The sequence below is a fragment of the Anabas testudineus genome, chromosome 3 (genome assembly GCF_900324465.2).
Source record: "Anabas testudineus chromosome 3, fAnaTes1.2, whole genome shotgun sequence".
Taxonomy (NCBI): domain Eukaryota; kingdom Metazoa; phylum Chordata; class Actinopteri; order Anabantiformes; family Anabantidae; genus Anabas; species Anabas testudineus.
Genome location: NC_046612.1, coordinates 11172054 through 11187823, shown reverse-complemented (window position 1 = coordinate 11187823; position 15770 = coordinate 11172054). Strand labels below are relative to the sequence as shown.

General features: G+C 40.1%; 1 protein-coding gene across 2 annotated transcripts; it reads left to right on the top strand.

Annotated features, from left to right (window-relative positions):
• Positions 1 to 413: 413 nt before the first annotated feature.
• On the top strand, positions 414 to 15000 carry tpp2 (tripeptidyl peptidase 2). 2 transcript variants are annotated; one of them, XM_026378175.1, is made up of 29 exons: positions 414 to 675; positions 1453 to 1581; positions 1737 to 1832; positions 2037 to 2141; positions 2262 to 2386; positions 2488 to 2651; positions 2822 to 2976; positions 3068 to 3144; positions 3232 to 3359; positions 3629 to 3877; positions 3994 to 4109; positions 4216 to 4387; positions 4495 to 4652; positions 5958 to 6034; positions 6118 to 6224; positions 6535 to 6689; positions 6867 to 6983; positions 7068 to 7168; positions 7287 to 7383; positions 7517 to 7654; positions 8009 to 8253; positions 8484 to 8562; positions 9747 to 9785; positions 10250 to 10401; positions 10495 to 10591; positions 10716 to 10846; positions 11235 to 11475; positions 11637 to 11756; positions 11883 to 15000. In XM_026378175.1, the coding sequence occupies exons 1-29, from the start codon at positions 511 to 513 to the stop codon at positions 11970 to 11972; spliced, it is 3825 nt and encodes a 1274-aa protein (XP_026233960.1). In that variant the 5' UTR covers positions 414 to 510; the 3' UTR covers positions 11973 to 15000. The 2 variants fall into 2 exon arrangements, with proteins under 2 accessions (XP_026233960.1, XP_026233961.1); XM_026378176.1 differs by lacking the exon at positions 9747 to 9785 and having other exon boundaries at positions 415 to 675.
• Positions 15001 to 15770: the final 770 nt, after the last annotated feature.

The window sequence follows — 15770 nt, the reverse complement described above, 5'->3', positions numbered from 1 at the left end:
AGTCAGTGTGAATTATTATGTATCTAAGAAATGTAAAAACACTCACATGATTATGACTGATCACATGTTTTAGAAGAAGAAATCAGAGATGTAGACTGACCCACATCAGCTATATTTTACTGTCCTTCAATACAAATTGTATTAATTGTTTATTAAGGATTTATTCCGGTATGTTACGTTATCTGGAAGAAACAAACAACCATCTAGATAATACAAATAGATAGTGGGATGCAATAATAGGAATTTGGCTGAATTTAAATTTAAAATTTGGCTGCAAGACATTAAAGAGTCAAAATGACGTTTGAAGATGTTTTTTTTATTCTCCGATTTGTGAGTAGGTGTAAAATCAAAAGTAAAGCTGACACCGCTTGTGTCCATATGCGCTGCAGACACATGTGGCGGTGCCGGAGAGCCACACGGCCCCTTTAACCAGCTCTCCTCCCCGTCTCTCCCACCGTGTCCCTCTCTTCCCCATTTCGCTGCTTTGTTTTCATTGTCACTCTTTTGATCATGGCTGCTCATTCTACCGAAGAACCGTTCCCCTTCCACGGCCTCCTACCCAAAAAAGAAACCGGCGCCGCATCTTACCTCACCAGGTTCCCCGAGTACGATGGCCGAGGAGTGCTCATCGCTATCCTCGACACCGGCGTGGACCCCGGTGCTCCCGGCATGCAGGTAAATCTGACCGGCTGCCTCACGGTAGTTAGCTAGGAGCTAGCCCGTGCTAGCTAGCACGCTAAGCTAAGCTAACCCTAAGGCCAAACTAATTCCCATTTAACAGTTACACAGTCACAGAACGGCGGCAGCTAACGTTAGCTAGCTTTTAACACCCGCTGACACATAAAACTGTGACAAGGAACTGTACAGTTTTTATGACACTAAGTCAAAACCAAGCACCTGATAGGAAATATTTTATTCTGTTTTTAAAGAGTGTTTCTTTGCAAGACTAGCTTGTACATTGAAGCCACTAAATTAGCAAGTGTTAACTGGTTTGTTACAGGCGAAATTAGTATGTTAGCATGGCATTTGAATTCGTGCCCTTTCCCTAAAATCTTTTTATTTCGAGTTTGTCCCGTCAGTAGGTTAAATTTAATCTGAATGTGGCAACTAGGTTCTTTATAGCTAGCTAAAACAACCTTTAGTTGTTGGTTAGTGAGACGTAACAAGCTAACTACCAAGTAACACTGGAATCAAGTTAGTTAGCTACACAACACTAATGGTTAATAAATGAATAGGAGTTTACCAGGTCCCATACAATTGTGTGTCCGTGTGTTTATTTAAGGTCATTATGTTAAGTTAATCAACCAATTCTATCCAACCACGTGTAACATTGGTTCATTATCGTTTTAAAGGGCAGAGACTGAATCTGACCTCTGGATCAGGGACCACTGCTACTAACCTACTCGTATTTAAATTAAATTCATATTAAAAGCTTTTGTTTTTCTTCATCAGATCACAACTGAAGGGAAGCCAAAGATTATTGATATCATCGATACCACAGGCAGCGGTGACGTGAACATGACCACGGTGGCTGAACCTAAAGATGGGACAATCAGTGGCCTCTCTGGGAGAACACTTAAGGTCAGTAAACACCTTTGATATCAATGTTAATAAATACACGTATCAGATTCTAAATCTAGCTTTATTACACATGATATCAATCAGTAGGCTGACTCTTTATGCATATCTGTCTGTCTTCATATCTGTCTCACGCTGTGTCTTTTTATGTCTTCCAGATCCCGCCTGCCTGGGTCAACCCATCAGGGAAGTATCGCATTGGAGTTAAAAATGGCTATGAGTTCTTCCCTAAGGCTCTTAAAGAGAGAATCCAGGTGGGAAGACATGACATTATTACTATACTAGGTCTGTTGTGGTTTTGATTTAGCAGTACTCTGCCTATGACTGATAACACAATCCAATCCAAACACAATAGATGTGATAATATAAGACTTGCACTGTTAAAATTGTTTAAATGAAAGGAGAGAAACCTTGAAAGCTTCTGTCGTTGTTAAGGCACTGTTACTTTTGTGTACTAGAAAGAACGAAAGGAGAAGTTGTGGGACCCTCCACAAAGAGCTGCACTTGCTGAGGTCTGTCGCAAGACAGAAGAGTTTGACCTCTCTCACCCAACACCCTCACAGGTCAGACTAACAATGTTCAAATCTTTACATACTCATCAGCATTTTCTTGAGGTTGCTGGTCATATTATTGTGCTTTTCACATCTCTGTTGCATATATCATTTATACTGCTTTCTCTTTAGGTGGAAAAGTTGCAGAAAGAAGAACTGCAGAGTCAGTCAGAGTTGCTGGCATCATTAGAAAAAAAATACAGTGATCCTGGTCCTGTATATGATTGTGTGAGTTGGCACGATGGCGTCACATGGAGGTACCCACACCAGCATTTTTCCTGTCTATACCTGATGTTTTGACCCATTCTTTTATAAGTTTACTGCTCGTACTAATTGGTCTCCATTTTGTTCTCATTAGAGCTGTAGTGGATACTTCAGAGTGTGGAGACTTGTCCCAGTGCACTGTGCTCTGCTCCTACAGAGAGAGACAGGAGTATGCCACATTAGGAAATGCTGAGATGCTTAATTACTCTGTTAACATTTATGATGAAGGCAATACACTCTGCATCGTCACAAGTGGAGGTGAGGCATCCCACTATATAATCAGTCTTAAGGTAGATTTGTTAAGGTTTAGTCAGATAACGCTAAAATCATAGAGATGGAGAGTTACCACTAGGTTTACCAGTGAAAGCTGCATAATATGCTGAAGTTCACCATTACATCCCATTTAACTGACTTGTGTGTTGTTAAAGGTGCTCATGGGACACATGTGGCAAGTATTGCCTCAGGTTACTTCCCAGAGGAACCAGAGCGTAATGGTGTGGCACCTGGTGCACAAATCCTGGCTCTGAAGATTGGAGACACCCGCCTCAGCACCATGGAAACAGGCACAGGACTCATACGAGCGGTATGCTCCCTTGTCAACTTTCACATTTTACCATTGTATTTATATGTTGTTTGTTTTTTGACCATTCAAAGCCTATCTCTCTGACTTAAAGATGATTGAAGTAATCAACTATAAGTGTGACCTGGTTAACTATAGCTATGGGGAAGCCACCCACTGGCCCAATTCTGGGTAAGTACTGTACACTTTTAGCAAATGTGTGGCATAATTTTGTGTTGTACACTTGAGGCCACTTATTTTTTTTATTTTATTTTTCAGGAGGATTTGCGAGGTGATCACAGAGGCTGTCCAGAAGCACAATGTAATATTTGTTTCAAGCGCAGGAAACAACGGCCCATGTCTATCAACAGTTGGCTGCCCTGGGGGAACAACCAGCAGCGTCATAGGTATATACGCTGATTAAAATAAATCTATTTATTCACAGTTATATAAATACTTGTGATGACATCTAAAGTATGTGGGAGATAATAACCAACCAAAACAGAAAGTTCAGCAAAATAAAAATAATTGCTGTTTTTCAGCTTCACAGATTGATGCAAATATGTTTTTTTAATAATGTTTTAATAATATAAATTGAAATTAAAGTTATGGTAGAAAAACATACCCATGTACTGTAGATGTGTACTCTATTTTTTCTACACACTTTACTTCACAGGCGTTGGAGCATATGTAACTCCAGACATGATGGTAGCAGAATATTCTCTGAGGGAGAAACTGCCTCCCAACCATTACACCTGGTCATCTAGAGGCCCCAGCACAGACGGAGCCCTTGGGGTCAGCATCAGTGCCCCTGGTGGGGCAATTGCATCTGTACCCAATTGGACTCTTCGTGGTACCCAGCTGATGAACGGCACCTCCATGTCATCCCCTAATGCCTGTGGAGGCATTGCACTGATCCTCTCAGGTGTGTCCGGTGTAGTGGTTTGATTCTAGATGTGGGAATATACAGTATTGCATGGATAGAAGTGTGCATACAGTAAATCCAAATCTGATGGTTGGGTGTGATTTTGTGTGATATAGGACTGAAGCAGAGTGGGATACAGCCCTCTGTTCCTGCTGTGAGGAGAGCGCTTGAAAATACAGCTCTGAAGGTTGATGACATTGAGGTGTTTGCACAGGGCCACGGAATAATCCAGGTAACTTGACTACAGCCGCTTTAGTGGATACATTTACTTGTGTAAATTTGAAATGTCTCTTTTTTTTGTAAAGTTTTTTGTTGTGTCTGTGCTTTTTTTTTTTCAGGTGGACAGGGCATTAGACTACCTCACTCAACATGCCTCTTTACCCACAAGCCAGCTAGGCTTCTCAGTAAGTGTGGGAACACAGAGAGGCATCTACCTCAGGGACCCAGCCCAAATTCTTGCACCCTCAGATCACGGAGTAGGAATTGAACCTATCTTCCCGGAGAACACAGGTATAGTGCACACTTGGTAGCATGATTATAAATTTCCTTTACAACACTGGATTTTAGTGATGACATATGGTATTGTTTCTATTCTGTCATCTTTAAATGTCTCACAGGAAACTCTGAGCGAATATCCTTACAGCTACACTTGGCTCTCACATGTGGTGCCACATGGGTCCAGTGCCCTTCTCATCTAGAGCTGATGAACCAGTGTCGTCATTTCAACGTGCGCATCGATCCTGTGGGACTGAGAGAGGGAGTGCACTACACAGAGGTAGGGACACACAAATATAAAAAAACACACATATATAGGTATTCTCAGCCTTTTCCATGACACTCAAAATTGAACTCTGGTGCATCCTGTTTCCACTGATCATCTTTGAGATGTTTCTACAACTTGTTTGGAGTCCACCTGTGGGACAAGGAAAGGAAAGGCATACACATCAGGTGCATGTCAGAGCACAAACCAAGCCATGAAGTCCCAGGAATTGTCTGTAGACCACTGAGACAGGGTTGTATCGAGGCACAGATGTGGGGAAGGGTACAGCAAAATGAAGTAAAAGGCAAATGACAGCCTGCCTGAAGTTTGCTAGTTACTTGGAGGACTCTTAGACCACGAGAAACAAAATTCACTGGTCTGATCAAACAAAGATTTAACTCTTTGGCCTGAATGCCAAGTGTCATGTCTGAAGGAAACAAGGCACTGCTCAGCACCTGGTCAATACCATCCCCACAGTGAACCATGGTGGTGGCAGCATCATGCTGTGGGCATGTTTTTCTGCGACAGGAACTGGGAGACTAGTCAGGATCAAGGGAAAGGTGAATGCAGCAATGTACAGAGACATCCTTGATTAAAACCTGTTCCAGAGCGATCTGGACCTCAGAATGGGTCAGTGGTTCACCTTTTAACAAGACAACGACCCTAGTAACAGCCAAGATAACAAAGGAGTGGGTACAGGAAAACGCTGGGAATGTCCTCAAGTGGCCCAGCCAGAGCCTAGACAAACCGATTCAGCAACTCCCAAAAATAGGTGTGCCAAGCTTGCAGCATCACACTCAAAAACATTCAAGCTGTAATTGGTGCTAAAGGTGCTTCAACAAAGTACTTAGCAAAGCCGGTGAATTCCTTATGTACATGTGATTTCTTTTTTTTTTTTTTGCTTTTATTTTTGATAAATTTGCAAAGATTCAAAACATCAATCTTTCACATTGTCATTCTGGGGTATTGTAGAATGTGAATACTTTCCGAATGCGCTGTATAATATTGTAAAGGAAGGGATGCTACCATTTAATGTAACATACTGGCACTTCATACATAAACAAATATGTGCTGTTAAAAAACAGACATTTCAGTTCATCTCCTTGGAAGCACATCATGCTCTATTCAGTGTTATTGCACGCATCATCCCCTTGTGGTTCAGCACCTTCACAGATTTGATATAATGACAGTGCTGTGTGAGCCTAGTGTAGAAATCAAGAAGTTTGACTTTTGGGTGCAGCCAGAGAAGAGGAAAAAAGATGGATGTTTTGTTTTTGTGTGTGTGTTCATGTAAATCTGATCATTGATGTGTTGTTTTAGGTGTGTGGTTATGACACAGCAGCACCTTCCTGCGGCCCACTGTTCAGAGTTCCCGTTACAGTTATTATCCCCACCAAGTATGTACCAAGAGACTTTCCACTTTTAATGAGAGTTTAGTATTTGTGTTGTGTCTCATAGTTGTCTCTCTTCCATCTGACAGAGTGACAGATAGTCGTAATCAGGAGGTGTGTTTCACAGACGTCCACTTCAGACCAGGCCAGATCAGACGCCACTTCATCACTGTTCCTCAGGGAGCCACCTGGGCAGGTAAGTGTCTCCAGGACTAATAAGGCAGGTGCTTTTGTGAGCAATGACAATAAATGTTTTAAGTGTTTTTTTTTTATTTATTTGTTTTTTAAGCAGCAGTAGATATATGTTAAATCAGTGATATGCTTTGAATATAGTTGATCATGATTAAAGTGTGCCATACTAAAAATCATTATTTTTTTAAGCTTTAATGATTTTTATCTTTGCCTGCATTCTTTCTACACTTTCTGGTTCCACCTCTTTATTCATCTACATTGTCTCTTCTCCTTGTTCTGTTTTTCACATCTCTGTCCCCTTCTCCAACCTGCAGAGATCACTCTGACGTCTAATTCGGGAGATGTGTCGTCAAAGTTTGTTCTCCATGCAGTGCATCTGGTCAAACAGAGAGCCTACAGAGCTAATGAATTCTACAAGTTCTCCTCATTGTTGGAAAGAGGCTCACTAACTGAGGCTTTTCCTGTGCTGGTATGTATATCTAAGTCACTGTTTAAACAGGCTAGATTCAGCTAAAGTAAGTTACTTGTTCTCTCTGGCTAATGATCTGGTCCTGCAGTGCCAGGAAGACACTTTATTTTGTAGATGCATACTTAACTTATTAACATAATGGTGGACTAATTTCTGTGTGTTTTGTCTCTCCTCCAGTCAGGTAGGGTAGTAGAGTTGTGCATTGCACGTTGGTGGGCAAGCCTGGGTGAGGTCACAGTGGACTACAGCATCGCGTTCCATGGACTCAACACTTCCCCTTCACCTCTGCACTTAGTAAGAAGAGCACACCAAAGTATTTAAGCTTTAGGACAGACAATATCAGTTTTCTGTTTCTAACTCCCTTTTGACTTTGCCTAGCACGCCTCAGAGGGAGTGACAAGTTTTGATGTGTTGTCGCCTCTGAGGTATGAGGAGGTGTCCCCCACTATCACCCTCAAGTCCTGGATTCAGCCCCTCAGGTAAGCAGGCATGTGCTGTAACCATGTGACAACAAGGGCGCTCCCACAAACATACGTTTTGTTGTTTGATAGCAGTGCAGTACAGTGTATGATGCCTGTTGTTGTTTTGGTGTTTTAGACCTGTAAGTTCAAAGATAAAAGCCCTGGGAGTGAGGGATGTTCTACCCAATAACAGACAACTCTATGAGATTATCCTCACCTACAGCTTTCACCAGGTACTCACTTGCACTGACTTGCATGGACAAGTTAAAGTGTGTCCTTATCTTCTCAGCACAACAGATGAGAAATAAATGCTGATGTTTTTTACTTTATTTACTCTTGTATAATATTCTTTTGTTCTGTCCTCAGCCTAAGAGTGGAGAGGTAACGCCCAGTTGTCCCATGTTGTGTGAGCTGTTGTATGAGTCAGAGTTTGACAGTCAGCTATGGATGCTGTTTGATCAGAACAAGAGACTACTTGGCTCTGGGGACGCCTACCCACACCAGGTACACAATGTTTATTTCCCAGGTGTTTACACATTCCTGTAGTTGGTGCATGACAAAAGATTGCACACAGGAAAAGTAACAGTGGAACATCCTGATGAAAAGAGAGCTTGTTATACAGAACAATGCTTCTTGGTGTTTTAAGTAATTGCATAGAGAGTCTGCCTGTTACCGAAACTAACACAAAGTGGCCTTTAGAAGTCTAAATAAGTTTGTCTCTTTGTTAAATTCAGAGATGTTTGCAATAAAAACAGTCAGGACCTTAGGTTTCTCTGAGTAATCTTTATAAGCACTTGTAAACACACTGACATATGAACCTCACCTTACCTCACCTCACCTCTGTGTTGACTTTCTTAGTATTCCCTGAAGCTAGAAAAAGGGGACTACACTGTGCGTCTGCAGGTCCGCCATGAGCAGTCTAGTGAGCTAGAGCGCCTTAAGGACCTACCATTTGTGGTTTCTCATCGTCTGTCCACCACTATCGGTCTGGATGTCTACGAAACACATCGAGCTGCCCTCATGGCTAAGAAGAAAGTAAACTCTGTCATTTTGTGCCCCAGTGCCAGACAGCCCTTCTACGTCACATCTCTGCCAGATGACAAGTGAGTCAAGCTGATAAGGGACCTTTCTTTTGTATCACACCACCTTAAAGAATAATAAAGGAAAGCCTTTGATTTGACAACTAATAACTGTGACATTTTAGATCCATTCAGATATAGCATTTTAAAGTTTCCACTGTACTCCACCTCCAATATTAATATTAGATGTGAATTTTCTGTCGTCTTTATTCTCTCTGTTGTTGTCTTTCTCCCTTTACTTCTTTTTTTTCCAGGATTCCAAAGGGAGCAAGTCCAGGATGCTATCTTTCAGGTTCTCTCGTAGTCCCCAAGAGCGAGTATGGCAAGAAAGCAGTGAGTGGCTATGTTCTTTGTTAATTTCTATTCTTCAGAGCACTGGTCAGTCCTGCTCGTCCGGACCCACAGTCTTGTTTATCACTTCTCAATCTTGTGAATTTATAACACACATAGGGCAAAGGATAAGGCAGGCTACCACAGCCAGTCTGCCGATCCTTTATTTTGATCTGGAATTAAGTTATTAAATACGTGAAGTACTTGGGTTCTTGAGGATCAGGTTTAAAGATCAGTGTTTGAGTGCTCTTACGTTTGACCTTTCTTTAAACCTTCAGTCCTGAGCTGATCAGTCTGCTCTGTTGCTTTTCAGACTGGTTGCAATTCTTCTGGTTAATGCATGTCATTTTTTTCTCTCACTCATTTGCTTTTGTTCACATTTCCAAAAAATCTGATATAGATCACAGTGGATCTAGCTGTGTATTCAATAATAATGCAGTAATTCATATTAGATGACTAAAGAATATAAGAAAAGCTTTGGACCCTATCAAGGTTAAGTTGAAGCGTGTCCTTATCTTCTCTGGACTATTGACTGTTTAACTGAGAAATTGTGGAAATACTGTTAAAGATGAAGTAGACTGAAGTGCTTTAGCCTCTCTACAAGTACATGGCACAAAAGTAAATGACTTGTGTGATGTAACTTGAATAGTAAGTATTTGTTCCAAAGAATTCCCCAAAATTCAATAACTGCAAAACATTAACTTGCATTAGCAAATGTTTTATTTCAAGAGTTTATTTTTGCTTCTTCTTGGGTTGTAAGTGCTCACCTTTACACCGCTAGTGAGCTGTTTGATTACACATCTTAATATCTTCTACCTTTTCTATGTCGGTGCAAAGGAAACGGCAATCATTTTCAAATCACAATTTGTTCAGTTATTGTTACACATTGCATTATTGAATACCTGTATATTGTTTGAGCATTATACACACACACACTTACACACTAGTACTAATTGTACTAATGTCATGACAGTTGACAGTTGTGTCAGTGAACACAAGATAGAAACCTGAGATTGTCAGAAACAAAAATGTACACCACTGTTTACTACCGTACCATATGTTTAAGTCTGACAGGTAGGTGGATAGACCCATTATGGTCAGGATGAAAGATGAAATGAAGAAAGACAGAATCCTTTTTGGTGTGTTTGTGTTGTCTCTTCCTTACTGTGTGTTATTCTGACCACCAGGGGCAGGCCTCTGCAAAACGACAAGGAAAGTTTAAAAAGGTACTGGATGAGCTAGAAACACTGTACAACAGAGCGTCCACTGCTCTCATTTGGAAGTGGCTTATTCATTACCTTGAGATAGGAATTGCTACAACTGCATTAATCATGTCAACGCATGTCCACATTGCTGTATTGAAATATGCAACAATCTCCTATAGTGGGTAAATATATTGTAATAAAAAAGTCATTGTTTACTGGTGGTCAGTAAAATTTTTAAATATAAATTGATATTAAGCTCTACTTTAAATTTGTATAATGGCATCAAAAGTCAATTTTCTTTACTGGTTTAAAGAGACAGAACTCAAGAGGAGTTTGGTGTCAGAGATTGGCACTGATAGGAAGAGGGTGAGAATGGGATGCTGATGCAGAGTAGCAACTGAGGGTTTGATTTCAGTATCGTATCAGTTTTGGTTTTTGACTGACTAAATTGACTAATGAATGTTTTTTTTTAAATTTTCAAACAGGATATTGTTCCAGTTGTGTATCATTTAATTCCTGCTCCCAACAAAACAAAAAATGGAGGGAAGGAGAAGGACAAGGAAGGAGACAAAGAGAAAGATGTGAAGGAAGAGTTTGCAGAAGCAATGAGGGACTTGAAGATTCAGTGGATGACAAAGTGTGTAGACTTTCTTATTTGTTTTATTCAACAATATATTTTTTTGTTTTTACTTATTTATTCTGGTTTCTCTCAACCATGTTCACTGCTCAGGTTGGACTCCAGCTCTATTTATGACGACCTGATTGAAAGCTACTCAGATTACCTTCCACTCCATGTGCAAAGACTGCACCAGCTGGACTCAGAGAAGGTAAATATACACAACAGCAAGGGCAAACAGAAATGACAGAAGCTCTCCCAGCATTCATTTAAAGCATTGAATCATTTTACTGTTAATCAACTGTCTCTGATCATTGTCTTGGGTTTATGTTTAGGAACGTGGTAAACGTCTCAGAGAGGTGATATCAGCAGCTGACATTGTCATCTCCAACATTGACCAGACAGCCTTGGCGGTTTACCTCACCATGAAGACTGACCCTCGACCTGATGCCACTTCTATCAAGACGTATGTCACGCTGAGGAAAAGTATCAATAGACAAATATGAACATGATTAGTTCTTCATAAAGGAATACTAAAATTAAAAATATAATTTTAAAGAGGAAAGCAGAACAAAAAGTGGACTATGTATTTAACATTACAAACTAGTATAATAACACATCTACAGTTACATTGTCCCTTTAAAGGTATTAAGCATAGAACATGAACTGATATAGGATATGATTGCAGGGTTTCTGTTTAGCTGAGGCAGTGAGTCATCCACATCCTGAACCACCTCACATTGTGGTTGGTTTATTTAGTATTCAGTGTGGACAAGCCTGAGTTGATTATCCTAAAGTCCTGGACTGGAGCATGGAGTCTTTAATTGTGACCTGTCCTAACGTCTGTGTTTCAGTGACATGGAGAAGCAGAAGTCATCTCTGCTGGATGCTCTGTGTAGGAAAGGCTGTGCTCTGGCTGATCAGCTCCTGCTTCCCCCCGCACCACAGGAGGGGGCTGGTGCTGTTGCTACGGATCAGGAAGCAGCAGAGGAGGTTGGGGAGCTGGTGACCAGCAGTTCTGATGACAATGTGACTAAAGCTTTGATGGATACATTTTGGGAGGTGCAGAAGTGGGCAGAGCTGACTGACTCCAAGGTGAGCAAACTGTGCCGAATATACATAAATACAGGGGTTAGCATCAAAAAAACGTTATCCTGGCTGTGATCGATCAGCCCGTGAGTGCACGTGTCCAACACGACATTAAAATACCAGGTGGATTTAACCCATTTGACCTTGTGTATTTTTTCACCACTCAGGTGCTGATGTTTTCCTATAAACACGCTCTTGTGAACAAGATGTACGGCCGAGCTTTAAAATATGCCTCAAAGATGGTGGAGGAGAAGCCCAGCAAGGAGAACATGAAGAACTGCATTCAGGTATGAGAGATATGGCAGCAACACAATAAGAAACTTGATGGATGTTTTTACTGTTAACACTCCAAAGACTTTGTAGAATAATTTAAAAATACATCTGTGACTTATTTCCTGCTCCTTGTTTTCCAGCTTATGCGACAGCTTCAATGGACACACTGCGCCACCTTCAGTGAGAATTTGCTCCCCGTTATGTACCCCGCTGACTACACCCTATTCTAAGGCACACACGCACGAACACATGCATGAGCAGCATGGACATACATGGGCCCTCAGGGTCACATGGTCTATGCATCTGACCAACCAGCTGCCTCCTGAGATTTTCTTTAGCTTTTCAAAGTTCAATGTAGGTAAACACCAAATTAAAGGATAACACTGAGCACAAATGATTTGGTTCAAATGACACCTTACAAGGTGAGATATCATGTTCATCCTGTATTAACCCAACATTGGCTTTACTTGTCTTGTTGAACATCAGAGCTCTGAAGATTACTCGCTTGTTTCAGTGCCACCATGAAAATTGACTTCACAATTCAGATTCTCTGAGTAAAATTTTTAAATATCTGTATAATTCTTATCAGGACTTATTGATTCTCTAGTGATGTCATAGTTTTGGTGTTATCCTTTTTTTGTGACACATTTGGAGGGTTTCACATTCACATAACCTCCTCAGCTGCCCAGGTTCCTGCTCATAAAAATAACCCCATTGTCACATGTAAATACTGTTAAATCGTGGCTGTGAACTCCTCCAATGCAAGTCGGTCATAAGTGTGACACCATTTACTCGCTCTTAAAAAAACAACAGTATGATACTTCAGGTGCTGGATGGGAAGGACTTGCTGCTGCTTGGTGTTCAGACATGACTCTGCCTAAAGTTTGGAGAGAACCTACTATCTGTGTATCTATCTACTTTGTTTGTATTGATTGTTCCAGCCAGGCTGGGAAAGTTGAGAATGCTAACGTTTGGTCTCGTCAGGCTGTTATGGCTCACAAGAACTCACTTTCATGGTCTCCGATCACAAATCAGTGTTGAGGTGCCTTTGGACACAAACCTTACTATTTCTGATGGGATGAAAGATGAAGTGCGAGGGTGTTGACTACTTGAGGCTGCATTATGAGTAGTGTTGGTCGAGACTCAGCCACTTGCAGTCATTTTACCCATCAGCCACTGGTGTCAAACGTGGCTTTAAAGATCAGCAGTGTAATTTGTCCGTGACTTGTATGGACATAGGAAGACACAAACACTTTCCCAGCCTCTTACCTGCAGAGGTATTGGCCACCCACCTCACACTGTACTCACCTGAGCTGCACATTTAATGACTATCAGACCTCACTAACGCAACAGATGCAGTTGTAGGCAGCAGTAGGATGTTTAGATCAGAGTTCATTGTAAAATCTTCACTTAGTGTTACAGACCTTTCTCTGCAGCATTCAAAATGTTGCATTTGTACACAGTGTCATAAAGTAATGTACATACACACAACATAAAAATATTAAAATGCAATAGGTATATATTACAAATATTATTCTAATTGATGTATTTTGCATATATGCGTGTCTTCTAGGATGTAAGGAAAAAAATAATCTTATTTGGAAGCAGTTTTTAGTTTGTTTCAATTTGAAAGATTTTTAATCCAAAACAAGATTTTGACAGTATCCACTGTTCTTTTCATGAGTGTGTGTTTGTGAATGACCTTACGAATACTTGTGAGCATATTTTGTGACATTTGTGACAACAGTCGTTTAAGGGGGTTAAGCATGAGGTATTTTTACCCCTCCACATACGGTTTACTTTAAAGGGCCATCCCAGTGTTGTTCATCTGAATTACTACAAATCACAAATACATTGCATTTTCCATGTTAAGTCAGTTTTGATTGTTGGATGCATTTTTTCAGGCATTGGATTTTAGTCATTACTGTACAGTTTATTGGCAGAGTTTTCAAACTCGCTAGAGTCGTATGAATCCACAGTAAACCCCAAATCTGCAGTAAACAGTCCTGAAAATCATTCAAATTTTTGTCTTTTAATAAGCGTGAAGGCGTCCAAAATCAACACAATTAATTTTCTGGCAAATGTGGAACAGTGTTTGTTGTTTGTGTAAATCAGGATTTAGCAAAGCATTTCATCTGAACAGAGAATGGTTTACCGCATGGATCTGAAATTAATCAGCAAAAATCTTAGGATTTCTAGATGAGGGGCTGATACTTGCAAAAACAGTGGTATTTTCCTTTAAAATATCTCACCTGATTCATGAATTGTGGCTTTTATTTGAGTGTGTGGCACCTCACAGTGCCAGTGCAAAAGAGGATCCTTCTAAAGATAAAAATACATATTCAAACATTATAGATTGCTGATTCTTAATCTATCGATCTATAAACCAAAACACTTCCTCTCACAGTCTTTGTTATGATCAGTGTAACCAAAGAATGAATTTCCCATGTTACATTGTCCTAAATGTCAAAGAAAACCTGAGGGGTTTAACTGAATTAGATGTAAAAAGAGAACCTGCTGGTCTGGATACAGTGACCTAATCTTTTCTCACCAGTGGAAGGTCCATATTTAAGAATGTAAAAGCAACTGCTTTTAAGCCTTTTTTAGGCCTTTTTCATCCTCATGGAGGAAATTGTCTTTTCTCGGACAATCTCATATACACATTGAATCAGTGGTCACAACTCATGTTTGCCTAGAGAAGCTCGTGTTTTTGTTTTTGTTTTTATTTTGTGTGTGCAGAGGTTTATTGGAGTCTGGAGGTTTTTGCCTGAGTTTGTGCTCCTCATCTTTATTTTTTGGATCTTCTTTTGTTTCCTCTTGCTTCTTTTATCTTAGCTGTCCTGTGTTTGGGTTTTGACAGACGTTTTGTTCAGGGTTTAGCTGCCTACAGTACGTGTTGCCAATGACAGTCTCTCCGAAAATGGCCTTAACTTTCACAGCACTATACCGTCCATTTCTGGCACCAGACTTATCTCATATCTGTTGCTCTCGCTCGGCTGGTGTCAGGAGAGATTTCAGAAATGCTTCTTCTGGATGATGAGTGTTTATATTTATAGTCATAATAAATCTAGTAAATGCCAATATTTTACAGAATGTTATGAGATAAGGTTGTATGCTCTTAGTATTATTTTATACACATTCTTCCTTGATTACATGTGGAAATATCCCGAGATACTGTCACATTATTTTATTCCACATGGAATTAAGTCACAAAAAGGTGAATAAAAATGATTTGGAAGAATAAAACTGTTGACTGGTCATCACTTGTGTGGTTTTCAGCAGTGGTCTGGACCTCTGACTCACATCGTTTGTTTTGTTTTTTTATTTCCCTCTTTTTTTTTTAGGAGCATGCACAAATTTGTCTGGAAATTACTAAGTAAATTACAGAAGCAGGTTAAGTCTTTTTTTTTTTCTTCTTCACATTTTATTACACTTCTTCTGACAAAATGTAAAAAACTAATTACACTTAACATGCTAATAAAAGAAATGCGCAATTCATAAGTGAAGCAGAGGCACTGAGATAAGGATAGAACAACTGTGACTGTCATATCCGTTGATTCACCACAGGTCTCATTTCACTCTTATATAAGAAAGAAAAGCATTCAGTTACTCATGATCATTTGAGAACAATTAATCCACAAATATCTTTTGTGCTTGGAATATAAAACGATCACAGCATGAAATCAGAAACTGTTGCATATTCGTTTCCTGTCTAGGCATTCGCTACTGGTGTCCGAGATGACAGACTAAAAACAATGACGCAAGATTATTAAACTGAGACTGAAATTTAAAACTGAATTCACTAACAGGGCTGAAGTAATATGCCTTGTTTCAAAACTGGCTAAAGCTAAAAAGAAATAGCAAACCACTACCAAACAATAATAGACGAGATAAAGATGAGTTGACTTAGCGTGTCCCTGTTCACCAAACGTTTGTAGATAAAGTCCAGATAGGTCCTCTTGGTGGACATATGTCCACTGCCATGTCACCTATAAACCTGTTTTAAAATATCAATTAAAAATAACACT

What these genes read in the sequence shown, in the direction of transcription:
- tpp2 (XM_026378175.1), top strand. Translation starts at nt 511, where the DNA reads ATGGCTGCTCATTCTACCGAAGAACCGTTCCCCTTCCACGGCCTCCTA. An exon ending in ACCCACTGGCCCAATTCTGG is followed by an intron (nt 3,145 to 3,231) that starts GTAAGTACTGTA and finishes TTTATTTTTCAG; the next exon opens with GAGGATTTGCGAGGTGATCA. An exon ending in TCAGGGAGCCACCTGGGCAG is followed by an intron (nt 6,225 to 6,534) that starts GTAAGTGTCTCC and finishes TCCAACCTGCAG; the next exon opens with AGATCACTCTGACGTCTAAT.